The sequence below is a fragment of the Drosophila subobscura genome, chromosome O, assembly GCF_008121235.1.
Source record: "Drosophila subobscura isolate 14011-0131.10 chromosome O, UCBerk_Dsub_1.0, whole genome shotgun sequence".
NCBI classification, from domain to species: Eukaryota; Metazoa; Arthropoda; class Insecta; order Diptera; family Drosophilidae; genus Drosophila; species Drosophila subobscura.
In genome coordinates, this window is record NC_048533.1 from 20914458 (window position 1) to 20931155 (window position 16698).

The 16698-nt window shown below is 46.6% G+C and overlaps 4 protein-coding genes across 12 annotated transcripts; 2 read left to right on the plus strand and 2 right to left on the minus strand.

Moving 5' to 3' along the window:
- Positions 1-1228: 1228 nt before the first annotated feature.
- LOC117897386 (aldo-keto reductase family 1 member A1) lies at positions 1229-16658 on the minus strand. The gene is made up of 5 exons (XM_034806194.1): positions 16498-16658; positions 15993-16173; positions 15252-15939; positions 15101-15192; positions 1229-1908 (listed from the first exon to the last, which is right to left on the minus strand). Exons 1-4 carry the CDS (start codon positions 16567-16569, stop codon positions 15144-15146), a joined length of 990 nt encoding a protein of 329 aa, XP_034662085.1. The 5' UTR covers positions 16570-16658; the 3' UTR covers positions 1229-1908; positions 15101-15143.
- Positions 2038-9160, minus strand: LOC117897376 (serine/threonine-protein phosphatase 4 regulatory subunit 3). 4 transcript variants are annotated; one of them, XM_034806176.1, is made up of 10 exons: positions 8965-9160; positions 5859-6270; positions 5583-5784; positions 4546-5484; positions 4305-4482; positions 3992-4247; positions 3654-3926; positions 3452-3585; positions 2545-3389; positions 2038-2479 (listed from the first exon to the last, which is right to left on the minus strand). In XM_034806176.1, exons 2-10 carry the CDS (start codon positions 5963-5965, stop codon positions 2378-2380), a joined length of 3036 nt encoding a protein of 1011 aa, XP_034662067.1. In that variant the 5' UTR covers positions 5966-6270; positions 8965-9160; the 3' UTR covers positions 2038-2377. The 4 variants fall into 4 exon arrangements, with proteins under 4 accessions (XP_034662067.1, XP_034662066.1, XP_034662068.1 ...); XM_034806175.1 differs by having other exon boundaries at positions 5583-5780; positions 5855-6270; XM_034806177.1 differs by having other exon boundaries at positions 5583-5780; positions 5855-6270; positions 8959-9160.
- Positions 9414-10335, plus strand: LOC117897388 (phosphatidylinositol N-acetylglucosaminyltransferase subunit H). The gene is made up of 3 exons (XM_034806196.1): positions 9414-9946; positions 10005-10082; positions 10142-10335. Exons 1-3 carry the CDS (start codon positions 9488-9490, stop codon positions 10286-10288), a joined length of 684 nt encoding a protein of 227 aa, XP_034662087.1. The 5' UTR covers positions 9414-9487; the 3' UTR covers positions 10289-10335.
- On the plus strand, positions 10916-15024 carry LOC117897379 (transmembrane protein 245). 6 transcript variants are annotated; one of them, XM_034806182.1, is made up of 9 exons: positions 10916-11142; positions 11247-11800; positions 11858-12469; positions 12525-13065; positions 13292-13494; positions 13549-13958; positions 14017-14172; positions 14338-14370; positions 14877-15024. In XM_034806182.1, the coding sequence occupies exons 2-9, from the start codon at positions 11276-11278 to the stop codon at positions 15007-15009; spliced, it is 2613 nt and encodes an 870-aa protein (XP_034662073.1). In that variant the 5' UTR covers positions 10916-11142; positions 11247-11275; the 3' UTR covers positions 15010-15024. The 6 variants fall into 6 exon arrangements, with proteins under 6 accessions (XP_034662073.1, XP_034662072.1, XP_034662074.1 ...); XM_034806181.1 differs by having other exon boundaries at positions 10917-11142; positions 11240-11800; XM_034806183.1 differs by having other exon boundaries at positions 10917-11142; positions 11240-11800; positions 14880-15024.
- Positions 16659-16698: the final 40 nt, after the last annotated feature.

Below are 16698 nucleotides of genomic sequence, written 5' to 3' on the forward strand. Positions count from 1 at the left end.
ATTCTCTATGCGCATGTGTTGTTTTGTATATTTTGCGTTGCAGTTCAATCAATCAATCAAATAAAACCAACAACTTGGAAGGATAATACATACATATATGTATCTCTGTATCTGTATCTCGGCATCTGTACAGCTACATTTGATAGGCATGCAATTAGTGTCTGTGGTGTGGTGTGGGTGTACGATCGCTTGGTTGCTCCAGGGGAAACCGTTTTTGCTGTGAGAGTTGGTGTTTTTTTTGGGTTTCTTTTCTTAGTTCAATTTAACACTAAAATAAATAAAAAGTAGTACAGTACGCACACGCACATGGCAGATACGATTATTAACAGATAACTTCATTACACTTCCGCTGGCGATCTCAAGGGCTGAGGAAACGTCAGTCAAGTGTCTGTGGGGGATATGGTGAGTGGAGCTGGGGTTCTGGGTTATGCGCCGCCTCCCCACTGCCTTCGTTTTAATACAAATTATGTTTTACTTTTTGTATATTTAATATGAAAAGAACTTACATGGAAAACGTAAGAAGACTATTTTATTTTGTATTTTATTGTTATTTGTTTTTGTTTGTTTGTTTCCCCCCACTTTTATAATTTACTTTCTATTTGTAATCATTATAATTAGTTTTTTTTTTTTCTTGCTTTGCTGTCAATGATGTGTGTGTGTGGGTGTTTATGTGTGTGTGTATGGTTCGATAATGGTTCAAAGGTAACGCAACAATTGATTAATTACACAGTCAGACAAACGCTGCTTTCCCGCCTTCTACATGAGAGCTTGGTTTCCATCTTTCAATCTGCACGAAACCAATCCTCATCAATAGCTAAGTCCTTAACTGCTGCTAACTGTTACTGTCGCGAGTGGTGCAAGTAGAACAATTATCGTCTAATTCGATTTAGAGGCTGACTAAATTATATACAAGGTTCATTGGGTCAGAGTGTATTGGGATCGATCGATTTTCCTCTCCAAATGTGTGTGATATTAACTGAAGGTTTGAACAGAAATTGTCAAGCTAGCCGGGCAGCACACTTGCTGGTATTTACAAAACAATTGCGCACTGTACGGGGGGGAATAGTCTTAATCGGAATATATACTTAATTTCGCAGCTTTTAAATTTACAATTAATCTGCTAGAAAACATTACAGCGCTGTCCTCAAGATCTGTGTGTGGCTCGTATGAGATAAGCCTCAGGGCGGGCCTGAACCTTGCACCCAAGAGTTGTTGTTTACACAAAGTGTGTCAGTCAGCGCTTTAATATACAAAATTTATAATACCTCGATGGGCAGTAGGTCCATCTGTCAGTTGGTTGAAAATTAACTCTTAAACATAACTAAGGTAAGGGCAACTTACTTATCGCAATTGTCTTTAAAATACCACAAATAATAAACCAAATATTGCACAAAATTGTTTAGTTTCTTCACAACATTCCAGCCGCTAGCCAGCAGCCAACTTGACAGGATCTGTTAGGGGATTCTGCGCTAAAACTAACCACTCACAAAATCCTCAACCTCATTCTGCACGCGCTTGGGTGTGTCTGTGTGTGTTGCAAGTGTCTGTGTTTTACTACTAAATACATGTTTATTTTGGTTTCTTCGTTAATGCTTTTTCCGAACTTTTTTCAAAACAAAACGCACACAACAGAGAGCATGGTTGAAATTACTTACAAGGTGAGGTCTGCACCACACTCTATCCCTTTCTAGCGCTTGTCTTTAGGAGCGTGGTGAATAAGTTAGTGATCCTCGCACAGTCACCTTGTAAATAATTCCACCATGACAGAGAGCACGTAGCATTTTGCTGTAGGGGATCTAACTGCCTGGATCGATCGGTTGATCGGTTATGTGCGCGGCTGGGACACACATACATATAGTTAATTATATTTTCATATGCATATATATTTGAATATATATGTATATATATTTTGTATATATATATATATATGTTTATATATATATATTCTTGTTTTGTTTTGTTTTTGTTTTAGTTATTAATTTAGTAAAGTAAGATTTATAATTTCTTGTTTTACTTTTAGGTGTTCGCTTTCCTTTAAAATAAATTTTTTATGCTAAAATTTAACTTTATGTTTTCTTGTTCGATCTTACATCGTACCGCCATCTCCCGTCTTCCGTCTCCCGTCTGCTGCTGTGCCTGTGCCTGTGGTTTGCCGCAAAATGCATTAACAAGCTGGTTGGTTGACCACCGATGATCGACGTTCTCCTCCTGTTCGGTTCGGCTCGGCTCGACTCTCTCGGCAACTCCTCCTCCTTCCCTACGTTCCGTTCGTTGGTGTTGGTGTGTTTGTGTGTTAGTGTGTGGGTGTAGGTGTAGGTGTGGGTTATGTGTGTACTAATTTATAATTGATGCCGCCCTGCTGCTCCGCATCTGTCAACTATGCCAGACGCGCGCGCTTTTGTGCTTGTGGCCCATCAGAGTCGTCCTCATCGTCCTCGTCATCATCCTCACCGGAGTCGCTCTCATAATCGACCAGGCCCTGTAAGTAACGAATAGAATATGTTGCAATAACTAGTATAAATATTTGGATTCAATTTGTTTTACCTTCTTGGTCGTCGACTTGTCCGTTTCGCTGTTCGCCGAGTCTGTGCTTGCGTCGATGCTGGATGCCACCAATTCTTTCTCCGCTACAGCCGACTGGACGAGAAGGCCGTCGAGCTCGCTGGTGGTGCCCGGAGGCGGCTGTGAGTCGACGGGCTCGATATCGGGATCGGCCACAATCGGTGCTGGAGCCAGATTTGGGGCAGCCGATGTAGCTGCCGCTGTCACGGACGCGGCGATAGCGATCGTTAAAAACTGACTGGCCACAACCTGAGCTACTGTCGCCGAATCGCAATGAGAAGCGGCTGCCGACGTACTCGGCGGTGACGATGAGGATGAGGACGATGACGCCGAAGATGACGTGGACGCTTCAAGCGATGATGATGATGCCGATGACGACGACGACGATGATGAAGAGGCGTTATCTGTGGGCGATGGCGAAAGCACCAACTCTTGATTCTGCGGCGTCTCGACACCGCTCAGCTGCTGGTGCAGTTCTGCGATCTCAGGCTGTGTCTGCTGTTGCTGGAATGGGTTCTGCTGCTGCTGTTGTTGCTGCTGCTGCTGTTGCTGGTGATGCTGCAGTGCAATGTTGGCAGCCGCGGCCAGATGCACTGCAGCCTGGGCCTGGTCATCGACAATGCCCGCCTCTGGGCTGCTGCTTCCACTGGCCACGGGTGCACCGGCTGCTGATGCTGATGTGGCAGTGGCAGTTGCTGTGGCTGTGGCAGTGGCAGTCGCTGTGGAATTCAGACCCCCCAGTAGACCGCTGTGGGGTGACGTACTGTGCGGCGGAGAAGACTTCTGCTGCGGTGATTGGTTTTGCGGGCCATTCTTTTCGCTGACGGCTACAAAAATGTATCAGAAAATGTTTTATTTAACACCCAAGAATATTTTTAAGGTCTCTTACATTTGATGACATTGTTGTATGTGTCGATTTCCTCGGTGAAATCATCCTCTTCATTGAACCACATCTCTTCCTCCTCTTCCATTTGACGCTGATCCCGACGAAACCGTCCACCACTGCGTATGATCGGCAGGCCACTGAACAAGCCACACAGAAAATTAGTTAAACAAACCTTGAGGATGGAATCAACAGCGAATAGACCTACCCATCTGTGCGGTTTTCCATCTTGTCGCGATCCTTGAGTCGATCCTGGTACTGATCGTAGCGATTCTTTAAATATTTGAATGTCTGCACATATTCGATTTCATCAAATATCTTGCTAAAGTTCTCCACAAAATAAACGCACAGCGTGCGTATATCCTCGAGTTTTATAAACTCAAACAACTCCAGAATGGCCGATTCCAATAGATTGTAGCGGCCATTGTTACGAATAAAGGCATCCACAACCGGCGCAAAGAGATTGCACTTGACAATGTGTCTGTATGGGAAAAGAACAAATAAATACTCCAGTCTAAATATACATCTATATCCTCCTTTAATTACCTGTTGTAAAACTCATCTTTGAGTGCAATTATCTTGCGGAGCAGCCGCAGTGCGCCGAGTACAAGGAACGTGTGTGAGCTCTTCATCAGCACCAGAATTTTCTTGAGGAGATCCTTTTGCAATAAGAAATTCTTAATGTGATAGCTGTGGTGCTCCACGCAGAACGACAAAATATCCAAAACAATGCCAAGCAGCTGTGCAGTCTGATAATCCTCGTTTTGCGGACGGTCACCCAGCGTGTTGACAATTAGCGGAGCTGCAGAAAAGGAAAGTTGTTACCTTGGAAAGTGGGGCCGAAGTCGACGACTCTTACCAACTAAAGTCTGAACACTGTATTTGTAGAAGAAATTGAGAAAATCTCCCTTCTCGGTGAGCATGTTCTCCGGCTCTAGCAGAATCTTAACAATGCCCATCAGCTGCACCGCAATGCCCAGCTCCGGCTCCGAGTCGTTCAACATTTGTTCGATGGCAATGTTCAGCAGCATGCGCTCCTGTATACAGAAAATATTATTATTCTATGGGATAAAACCTCTCCTTCTTTGTTGAAAACTTACGCCCTCTGGCCGGTTGACCTGATTCAGCGTGTAGTTGCGCACAACCAGCGGCGAGAACTCCACAATTGCCGTGAGTATGTCAATGGAGGCCGACTTGGTTTTCTTGTCGTTCATGACCAGCGTCAGCTCCAGCGCCTGCAATATGCCCAGGCAGGTGAGCGTCTTGTAGAACGAATCCTTGCCCTGGGGCTGCAAGTTTTGGGCAAAGTTGCAAAACTCCTTTAGAAAGAGGACCGTGTCGCGTCGCTTGGTGTCGCCGGTGGCCGGATCCGTGAGCACAGCGAAAACGTCGAGCAGGAATCGCTCGTCGTCCTGAATCATGGTGACAATCTCCACCTTATTGAAGAAAATAAAGCTGGAGAGCGTGTTCAGCATGTTGTCCTCGACGAAAACCGACGGCGTGGGCAGAATGATGTCCTGTATGTACTGCACACGAAACGTTTGATGGATTTTGGCCAGCAGGTCCTGGTTCTTGATGGGAACAGCCTCACGGAACTTTGCCCACTGCTTCAAGTACTGGCGATGCTTCTTAGGCTGGGCCACACTGGGATCGTACTCGAGACAGCCGACCACATCGAAGATGGTGTCATCGGCGAACATGATCTCGAAGAGGGCATTTTTGTTCAGCAAGAAGATGTTCTTGAATATTTCGAACAGATGATGCAGCCCCTCGGTGTTGTCGAGATCCTCGCACACATGGAACAGATTCAGCAGCTTCTTGATGTAGTTCTCCGACTCCAGGGCCATCGATAGCTTCTCCTTGCGCAGCGGCGTGGAGAGACAGCTCTGAATGGTCTCCGATATGTCCTCGAGCCGTGATAGCTCGCACGGAGGCAGCTCGATGGGTGGCGCTGTGTCCGACATGTCCTCAAAGCGTTCATCCTCCGACTCTTCCACAATATCCTGTGTAATCTCAACGGAAGGATCCTTGCCCTGGACCTGCAGCAGTTTATAGTAGAACAAAGAAGGCATGACAAATGCAATCACATTGAAGCAGAGACAGAAGCGGCAGCAGTCCATTTCTAATTACAACTAACCTGACATATTTTCTCCCAAATCTCATCACAACCAGCCTTTTCCTGAAAACTCAGTGCCAGATCAAAATTGTCGCCCTCGGACCACACAATCAACGTGTCCTGCTGTTTTTGGTATGCGGTATCCGGTTGTATTTTGCTCTCCAACAGCAGCGATCCGTCCGATTCGGCGCGCACCAGCAGCGAGATACCTGCAAGATCGTTTGGGGAGAAAACGGCGGCACTTAGCTTAGCCCATGGCCCCTACAGTACACAATTTAAGCTAAATACTTACCTTTCAAACGATCGACGTATGTCGAGGAGACATGTCCCGTGCCGCGATCATCCCACTGCCGCTCCGCATTCAGTGCGTACAACTTGACGCGTCGGCGGGTATCCGTAGTCATGATTAAGCCTTTGGGGGTTTCCTTTCTTGGTTTTCAATATTCTCGTTTGTAGCTTTTGGGTTGGGCGTTTTCTTGGTTGCTCTTTCTTGATTTTTTTGTACCGCGTTGTGGCTTGGAACCACACAAGTTATGGGCTTAGGCTAGGCTACGGCTACTAGGCTAAATTAAATTAGGATTTTTGAATTTAAAATTCAAAGGATTCGGCTAATCTCTACGCTTGACTTGTACATCCATGTTATGCTGATAATTCAGCGCCGGCTGGGTGGGTGGGATCCTGTTCCGGTCCGGTTGTACACAATGCCACGCTGCAAAAGTAAATCAAATGTGGATTATTAAGATTTGAAAAGTAAAAAAAGATTATCCACATTCAATACGCTTGGAGTGACGTCATTCTGTTGCACGTCTTTGAGGGAACGTTGCACGAATCTCTGAATCTTTGCAATATTTGAAATGAAATCTCGCGAAAACTTCAAAAATGTATGAATGAAATGTGAAAGCGGCTGCAAGCACCTCTCTATCGTGTTGTCGTGCCTGCGTATCTCGCCATGCATGCATCTGTGTATGGGTGCAATTCAGCGAGAGAGATGAGAAATGCCAAAAAACACAAAAGAAAATTTTACTTTTGCCCGGTCTGTTTACAAACATTAAACGCTTTTCATTAGATCTCTCCACGACAGCAGCAGCAGCAGCAGCAGAGGCAGCAGCAGCACTCTCCACATTCTCCGCTCTTTCCCAGAGGCAGACTGACTGTGTGGGGTGGGGGGGCAGCAGGCGCTTTCGCCCCACGGCCAGCGGCAGCGGCGAGTGCAAACACGCGCGCGACGAAAACAAACAGGCGGCGAGAGTGCGAGTGAGAGAGTCGTCGTTAAGTGGGTGGCATGGCATCCACCCAGTATTAGACTATCGCACAGACACGGCGAAAATCAATGAGAGCAAAGTGTAAAATAATGTGTGTGTAAACAGAATGAAAAAACGAGCGAAAACTACGTCATCGATGCGGAAGTGTGTGTGTGTCAGACTGTGTACCGTTGTGGATACCACACACGGCACACCACACATCACATACAAATTTGCGTCACCCCAGATCACTACTCATCGATATGAAACCTTTACCTGACCCCCCGCCCGCACTAACCACATCAAGGTTGAGTGTTGAAAAAAATGCGTGTTGCGCCGCCTCTAACGCGATTTGCACAGCGATTACGACGGACAGATACGAAGCGGTGTACGATTTATATGGAATACCCGCTGCATAGTGTACTTGTTCCAACGAAGCGCCATAGGCCAATTCCGTGCTGATAAGACGAGCTACCGAGTCTAGCGAGCGGCTGGCGAAGTTGTACCAAAACAAACCCAGCGAGGCAATTCAAAACAAATGCTGAGAGAGAGGTTTACGCAATCAGCTGCACACAGAAAATAAATGTTTGGGCTAGTGGGGTTATTAATAAACGGCAGTTGGACAATTTGAATGGCTGCCAAATAACGAGGCGGCTCGCGAGCCTGGAGTCATTGATAAAAGAGTAAGAAATGGCCAGAATGACAACTCTGCCAAGCTTTATTGCCCAGCAACAAAAGAGAACAAGAAGATAACTGAGGGGGGGACTCGGAACACACACACACACACATTAACATACAGCACATGAATCCACGAAAGCTGCAATTGGCTGTGTATGCGTTTGAAGAAAGTAAGAAAATGAAGAAAAAACGAAAGGATGCAGGACACAATTTGGGGGAACGAACGCGTCTGTTTCTTTCGGTTCCGCTTTGTCCGAGCGAATTCTCGCTCTTGCTCGTTCGCTCCACACAATGAATGGCACAGTGCGGAACAGGGCAGGGCGGGGTGAGGAGAATGGGGGAGAAGGAGCCTGTTTAACGGCAGCAGTTACGAACGCGTCGTATCTTGTTTTGCATGCATGGCAATGTGTGCAGAATACGCGCGCGCTCCTGCTCCACACATTCGCAAAATGCGCGTGAGTGTGTGTCCACAGGAACAGACATGCACATTTTGGGGTGGTATTGGAACTGGACAGGGACTGGGACGGGTCGAGGCAAGAATCCGAAAATTCACAAATAATTACTATCCGCTGTCTCATTCTGGCCCAAATGCAATGTCAGCTAATTTCCATTATTTTTTTTTTAATTTCTGTATTTTCATATGCGATACACACACAAACTTCACGTTCACTCACTCACTCACACACAATACACTCACACACATGCACCGTCTAGCAAGTACATCGGTTTTTTGGCCGTCTCCTTTGCGGTTCATTCAATGAAATTATTGCGAATGGCAGGCACAAAACAGAATCGCAAACATTGCAGCGTATTTCATCGACGAAGAAGAAGCGAGAGGTACAAGAAAAAAAATGCCGTCTTCCCCCAAATCAACACACGGGACACACACACCCACCCGCGGAATCTTCTGACGCATCCAATTCTTGCCAACGGATTGTGTTTTCATTTCACAATGCAGCGCATTTTAAGTGTACACCGTTGCCCCGATATTCGCAAATTTTGGATTTAATTGAAACGCACACGAAAACGTAAGAAAAACATCGGGTACACACCACAGGCGCACACACTGGCAAACGAAAAACTCACCTCAATTCAACACACTACAGAGCGAAACTCAACACACGGCGACGTTTGCGTTGTTGCATAAATTTGGACAAAATAGTAGCAATGAAATTACCTCCAAATGTGCAATTCTCCCTGGACAGCAAAAAGCCGGGCTACTGGCAAAGGGTTTTGGCAGGATATTTTCCAATTTTGCTGTCGGGCAAGGCCGCAATCATACACGGAGTACGTGAGAGAACGAATCATGTACACACACTCACTCAAGAAATACACTCTACACTCGCATTCAATCACACACACACACACAATCGCACACATGGGCAGAGACACGCTCAGACAACACAGAAGCCGCAAGAGGACAAGAGCAGGAGAGCGGCGCGAGGGGGTATATTGAATCTTTTACCAAAAAGTTTTACACTCACGCTGCAATTGCTTGTTTCTGCCTTTGTTTTTTGGTGTCTGCGCTTGTTCGCATTCGTTCAGCTTTGATCAAATTTACGCTTGCGCATATTTATTATTTACCACGCGCTTTGTAACAATTACAATGGATATTTTTACAATTTTTCAACCGACGCTCGAGCGTTGGCTGACCCGACGACGAAATTTTTGTGCTATGTGTGCGAGAGAGAGGCCGCAGACGCCATATTGTTTTTCGTCCGGAGCAGTGTGCAATAAAGAAAAAACAATCGATATACATGCATTTTTTTAATCGCCGTAAGGAAAACAATATAAAATATGTATGGGTTTAATGTTATAGTTTGTTCCAATACTTTAAGTTCAGTTTTTCAGAGATTTTCATTGAATAGTTGTCGGAAGATCGTATATAATTCTTAATTGTTGCAGGGCTGGAGGATGATGCGCGAAGTGTTGAGCAGCGAGTGCATTGGCGATATTTATAACACGCAAACACCGATACTTTTTATACACAATAACAAACAATAATAAATGGAACCGGAATTGACGAGGAAGCGTTTTTACAGCCTGGGTGCTAAATACGCCGGCTCCACGGAGGAGGATCTGGAAGTGTGCATCAAAAACTATGGAGGGGACGTGGTGCGAATAGAACTGGTTAACCGCCTACATGGGGCTCAGTGCCAAAGGCAGCTGCGCCGGCTTCTGCTGCTCCTGTCCTTGTCGACCGTCTACTTCATCAGCGTGTGGCGTCTCGGGGACAACTTGGTTAGCATTTGGCAGCCACGCTTCCTGTATCCCATTCTCATTGTTACAACCCTTGCGATTGTAATTATTCGCACCGCTCTGGCTCTGGTGAAAACCGAGAAATTGTTCTACAGTTGGGACATGGCCCTGCAAACGGAGACGGTGCGATCCTTTGGCCGGGAGTCAGTCTTTTGTGTGCAGCGTGGACACATTCATGACATAGTGCTCAATGAAGTGATTGAAAATGTGAGCAAATCTTTGCTTAGGTTATATTTAATTCTAGTTGATTACATTTCAATTGCAGTTGGATGTTAAGTACATGCTAATCCTGCGTACCAGAGGCAGCATGTTCAAGAAACGACCCATAATACCATTGTTCCATGTGAGTCGTGCGTTTTCACTCATTTTCCCCATCAGTATATATCCTTTTTGTCATTGCAGAGCCAGTCGCCCTCGTTCGAGTGCTTGCAGCATATCTACCGAATCCTGCACCGACACTGGCTGAATAGCGACAAGGATGGGTCGGAGCATGCCTACAATAAAGACGCGCCCGTCAGTGTGGCCTCGCAGAGCTCCTCCAATTTGTGAAGCTGTTGACGTTAATGTTTAATAAATATAGCGAGTCGTTTAGTGTATTTTGAAGTTTTCTTACATCTGGCATGGGCGTGTAGTCCTCCTGCGGGACAGGATCTTCCAGTTGGGGTATGTCTAGCTCAACATCCAGTATCTTGCACTCGCCGTTTAACTAAAAGCACAAATGTGATTATATTTAAATCCATAATTGCGATTGTGTGGCGGGAATCTACCAAATTGCGTATCTCTGTTGTGTAGGACTTTTTGATGATTTTGCGATACATTTCCAAGTAACAGGCGGTGGTCCTATTCCAATTCTCTTGCGCTTGTCGCAAGCTGAGTACTTGTTGTAGGGATAATTCTGCAAGTATTTAGTTGCATTATTGCTTTTAATTGTTAAAATCTCTTGATTCTCACCCATGGCGTCTCTGATCGGCGTCGTTTGTTTTGAAAATCGCTTAATCGGAGTGGTGCTGCAAAACGAAACAAAGTATCGATAAGTCAATAAGTGTTTGAAACTGACAAACAGGATGTTTTAAAGTCAAAATGGAATTCTAGGTGTATTTTGGTATATTTCGGTATATTTGTAAGGGTCAGCCGGTATACTTGCTCGATTTATCCACGGTCACACGGCTGACGTAATTTGGCAAAAACAACAACAACAACAACAAAAATTTGTTTATTTGCACTTCCCTGCCCCGCCCAGCAACCCGAGTAGGATCCCACCTACTTCGATGTATGTGGTCCACGTCCAGCACACGAAACTGATAGCTGTCACAGCCTGTTAGCCCATCCATAAACTGTGTCCACAGCCTGCAAATGTGAATCAGCTGCGCTGCTCGTTGATTCGTCTACTGCGTCAAATTAAAGTAAGTTCCCCGCCCAAAATAGACAAACAGGCCTGACCGCCACATATGGGCATTGCGTAGTGGCCTTGCATGGACTAATAGGCGTATTTGTTTCCAGCTTCCAGTTCCTTCCTGATTGTAAACCCGCCTCTGAATGAACCGCTCGGAGCCCATTCCCATACGACGCGAGCGATCCTTCGACAGCGTGATGAATCGCCTGTTCCGCACACGCTCCCAGAACCATGAGAGCTTTCGCGCGGCAATGTACAACTTTCTGTTCGTGTTGGGCGTGTGCGCCTTTGTGGCTGTCTGCTTCATCCTCGGACCCTTTGTGCGCCCGCTGCTGTGGGCCTTCCTCATGGGCGCCGTGCTCTTTCCATTCAAGCGTCGGCTAGCGGAGAGCGTACACAGCTGGTTCCAGCGGCTGGAGGAGCGCGATTCCAATGTGCTGGTATCCATATTTCTGTCCCCCGTGGAGGCGACGGAGCACTGCGGCCGCTTGCTAATCGGTTGGCTCTGCGAGCACTGGCAACTGCTGCTGGCCGGCTGCGGTGTGGCAAGTTGCATCAAGCTGTTGGTGCTGTACGCGCCCAAGGGTTTCATCTACGCCATCTGGCACTGGCTCACCTTCTCGCATGGTTTATTTGTGCGCGTTATTGGCTTCCTCAATGTCTTTGTGGTGGGTTGGAGGTTGAAATTTCCACAGCAGCTGCAGCTTTAACTTTCTCTGTTCCAGATTATCGCCCTCGTGCTGATATACCTAAGCTGTGTGCACTTCTTCTGGAGTCCAGAGAACAGCACACAATTTGTCATCGCTGGACAGTCCATGTGGATCGCGATAGCCGGCTACTTGAGCAGCTTTCTGGGCGCCCTGCAAGTGCCCGTCTTCCTGCTGGTCATGGCGTACGTGACGGCCTCCACGGCGTACCATTTGAAAGGTAGCGAAGGCTCCGGCTCGTATTTGGAACGCCTGAAGTTGCTGTTCGACAAGAACGACTTTGAGCGTTCGCTGAGTAATTTTAGTCTTTGTGGAAAGGCGAGCAGCGAGCGGCCGGTGTCCGCGGAGACGTTGCAGTCGGATGTGGAGGATATATCACTGAGCGACACGGTAGACTCCACGGATACGTTCGATGTGAAGCCGAATGAAACCGCGGAGGGCCATCAGAGCGGCACGCTGTTGAAGCTGCTGCTGTACGCCTGCCTGGCCAATGTGCTGTACCGAAACATTTGGATGGTCATCCTGGCAGCCGTGCCAGTGCTGCTGCATTTGATCTACAAATTCGGAGCGTACACGGGCATCACGGACTTTGTGTGTGGCAAGATCAATGAGCTGTATCTGGGCTTGAGGGTGAGTTAGACAAATATTTATAATACAAATTTCTAACTCGATTGCCCAACTCCAGTCCTGGGCCATTGAACATCATTCTGCTGTGCTGCCGCTCTGCCTGCCGGGTGTGCTGGAACTCAACTATCGCATCCACACGATTGTGCGCGATTCGTTAAAGTCTTCGGTGGAGTCAGTCACCTCCATACTCATGATCATTGCCATGCTCTTCTGCATCATCATTTTGAGCGTGTTCTTTTGCGTCAACATTTATTCGGAGACCATCGAGGTGGCCTACCTGACAAAAGATCTAATTAACAAGACGATCACAGACCGTCCTGAGCTAATTGATATTTTGCCCGCCAACATGCAGGCGTCCATCGATGATGCGCTAGACAATGCGCACCATTATGGTCGCCGTAAGATTGAGACCTACATTGACGATTGGCTGGCAGACGCGGACAAGGTGCACGCCACCAAGCTCAAGGAGCAAATACTCGATGTGTGGGACAGACTCATACAGTATTGGGTGGACTTTAACAAGCGAGGCGACTCCTACGGGCCACGTGTGCCCACGGATGCGCTGAAGAGCACTTTTGGCGAAATTGTTGATAATCCAGGTAAGCGCAGCTCCTCTTCTACCTCTCTTCATTTGTTTTATGTAACAAATTAACGTTTCAATTATTATTTTGATGCTCGGGTAAACCCTTTTGGTGGTTTTTGGGCTTTTGTTTTTGTTCCTGCATTCTTAACCCATTTTCCCTAACTTTCTGTCTGCGTCTCTATGAAATAACAAACTCATTCTATGTTCCATCCGCTAACCTACGGACATTTATTTAACAAAAGGACATTTTAAAGAGCTAGTTTTAGTGGCGAAACAGGGTATCATCGGCTGGGCGCAGAGCAACACGCAAACCATACTGGAGGTGGCCGAGTCCCTGTGGCACATTATACGCACGAATATCTCGATGATTATGGGCGTGACTGGGGAGATCCTGTCGCTGGTGCTGTCTGGCGGTCAAGCGTGCATTGAGTTTATTCTGGATATGGTAAGCAAAGAGCTTCTAAAATTTATTTTCAGATATTTATAATGATTTTTGCAGATCGTCTTCTTCACCGCTTTGTTCTACCTCCTCTCGAGCAGCAAGGAAAAGTATGCGCCGCTTCAGATCACCAAGTACCTGGGCTACTCCACCTCTGGCACTAAGATTGTCGATGGCATGGAGAACTCCATCACGGTGGTGCTTGTCTCCATGTTCAAGTGCTCCATATTTACGGGCCTGTTCACGTGGCTGGTCCACACGGTGTTTGGTGCGCGAATTGTCTTTCTGCCCTCTGCGCTGGCAGCCATTCTGGCAGCGGCGCCATTTCTGGGCAGCTACTGGTGTGCGGTGCCCGCGTTTCTGGAACTCTGGCTGGCCCAGGATCGCTTCTATGCGGGTTTGATATTGTTTCTGCTGCAGTTCTTTGTGCCCTCCACATTCGAAACGGCCATCTATGCGGATCTGAAGGGGTGAGTGCACAGCACGGAAATAGATGGATTTATTTGTATTCCCATTTATTTATGGCAGCGGTGGACATCCGTATCTCAATGGTCTGGCCATAGCGGGTGGCATGTACTGGATCGGCTGGCAGGGTGCCATATTGGGTCCCCTCATGCTGTGCTTCTTCATTGGCATCTTCGAGGTGGCCGCCTTGGCCATGCGCTCGAATCAGGATCCCCCCAGGTACTTTTTGATTTATTGTTTTTTGCATGAGAAATTTGAAATTTGTGAATATTGTGCAGCGGAAGGAGCTAAGTGAGTTTGAATTTATGGTTTTCCGGTTGCTTTTGTATTGCTTGGACTGACCAAGAGTTCATTTTCTGTGTGTTAATGCTGCTGTTTTTCTAGGCGCAGCTCAGAGGAGGAAGCCACGCGCACCACGTGAGTGCAGAGCAACGAATATCGCTACGAATTTTATGTTTAAATACTCAAAACTAACAAGAAAGCGCTGTGGCCAAAGGCTTGACAATCAAATTGAGTTTGGCCCAAAAATGATAAACGAATATCATAATAATACCCCCCTCAGGATGGCTGTTTTCCCATAACTTTGCTTCGTTTCGTTTTACGTTTTATTTACTACAAATTAAAAAGTATTTGAATCCGTCTAAGCAGTCAGTCAGTCCCCTAATATTAGCGTGTAAGCACCCAACTAATTAACTTATTAATGTTACATACAATATGTACCTCGAATCGAATTCTTTGTGTATATACTTAGCTAAGAGAAAAACAGTCCTTAAAGCGCCTTGTAACCATTTGCATTGCATTTTTCTGCTCGCTACTAAGTCTTGTGATTTGTTTAAGCTTAGAATCCAACATAAATAAATTCCAGTGTGTACTAACAATGCAGCCAATGACCCGAACTAATCGTAGAGTTTATTTCCCCACAGCAGCTCCAACGAAACGAACCCCAAACGAGCCATAATAAACGAGGAAAAACCAGCCTTGCCGCTGCCTGCTGGAAAACCTGTTGAGCTGAGAATTATAACCAAAACTTTACAGCTGCAGCCGCAAACCAGTTGAGAACGAAGCATAAATATTTGTGTGTGCTTCTATTGTGGAGAGAAATATTTATAAATTATATAAAAAAGAGTAAATGTAAATGTAGATTCATGGTGCATGGTGCATGTGTCGAGCATTCGTTGGAGTTTCTTTGCCTAATTGGTGTACTGATTCTTGAATGTGAATTCCGGATGCCGCTCCACGCTGTAAGGAAGGGAAATAAATGAGTTTTCGGTTCAGAAAAACATTTTCTGAGTTCTTACCCATGGAAGAAGGCAAAATCACACACGCGAATATTCTTATCCAATGCCTGCAGCTTGGCCACCTCCGCCTCGCTCAGCTTAAAGTCAAACACATCCAGATTCTGCTTCAGGCGTGCCGCGTTTGTGCTCTTGGGAATGGCGCACAGCCCATTGTCGAGGATCCAGCGCAGCAGCACCTGAGCCGGGGATTTGCCGTGGGCAGCGGCAATCTCCTTGACCTCCGGTATGTCCATGAGGTCGGGCAAATCTCGCACAATTCCAGCGCCTGCATTGAACGCGGCAATGCCCTTCGAGCCCAGTGGGGAGTAAGCTGTGACGGCCACATTCTCGGCCTTGCAGAAGTCCACCAGTTCACGCTGCTGCAGGTACACATGGTGCTCGATCTGATTGTTGGCTGGGCGAATCTTGCAGTTCTTCAGCAGACGCGCCACCTGATCCTTGCTGAAGTTGGAGACGCCAATGGACTTGGCCAGGCCCTGGGCCACCAGCTTCTCCATTTCCAGCCAGATGGCAGCATGATCTGTGGTCGGATCCACCTCCATGAGACCCTCTGCATCAATCTTGAAGCTGCCATCCTCGTTGATGTTCAGCGTGAAGGGCGTATGAATGAGGTACAGATCCACATAGTCCAGCTGCAAATCGGCCAGCGATTTTTTAATGGTTGGCAGCACTTCGTGCGGGCGATTCACTATCAAGAAAAGTTTCTTTTGAATGCTCAATCATTGTTCAATAATTACTCACAAATGGGTGGCAGCTTGGTCACAATGAACAGCTCCTCACGCTTCACCTTGCCAGCATCCAGCCAGCGCTTGAGCACACGCCCAATTGCCGGCTCGTTGCCATAAACTGGCGCTGTGTCGATGTGGCGATACCCCACCTCCAGGGCAGCATCAATGGCCGTCTCGATTTCCTCATCGGATGCCTAAAAACCAAAACGTGAAGAAATTGCGGTTAGGCGGTGGCAAAGATAAGATTTCCATCTGTCTAGAGTGTGTCTCTTTAGAGTCAATAGTGTCCCAGTGTTTGCCCATTTGTGGCTTTTGTTTGGTTTACACTCCAGAGAAAGTCGACTCTGTCGCTGTTTATTGTGCAGTTAAAAACCGGTCCGCCAGAGATTCTAAATGCCCCTCCAGTGGGGAGGGGAGTGCATCACGACTGGATCCGGGCGTGTGACGTGTCGGGTTTTTTCTTAGTCTTCCATTAGTTATTAGTAATCAATTTAATTAATTTTGTGATATCAAATTACCTGCCATGTGCCCACGCCAATTAAAGGCATTTTCAGCCCATTGTTCAAGGTTAAATACTTCTCGCTAGTCATGTTTTACTGATTATTTAATTTTTCTCAGCCGGACAAGTTTCAAAGGAAGTTTTCAAAAGAACCGCGACACAACCGCTTCGATGGCAAAACAAACTCTAAAGTTTATAAAAATCACGCTGCCCGGCAAAC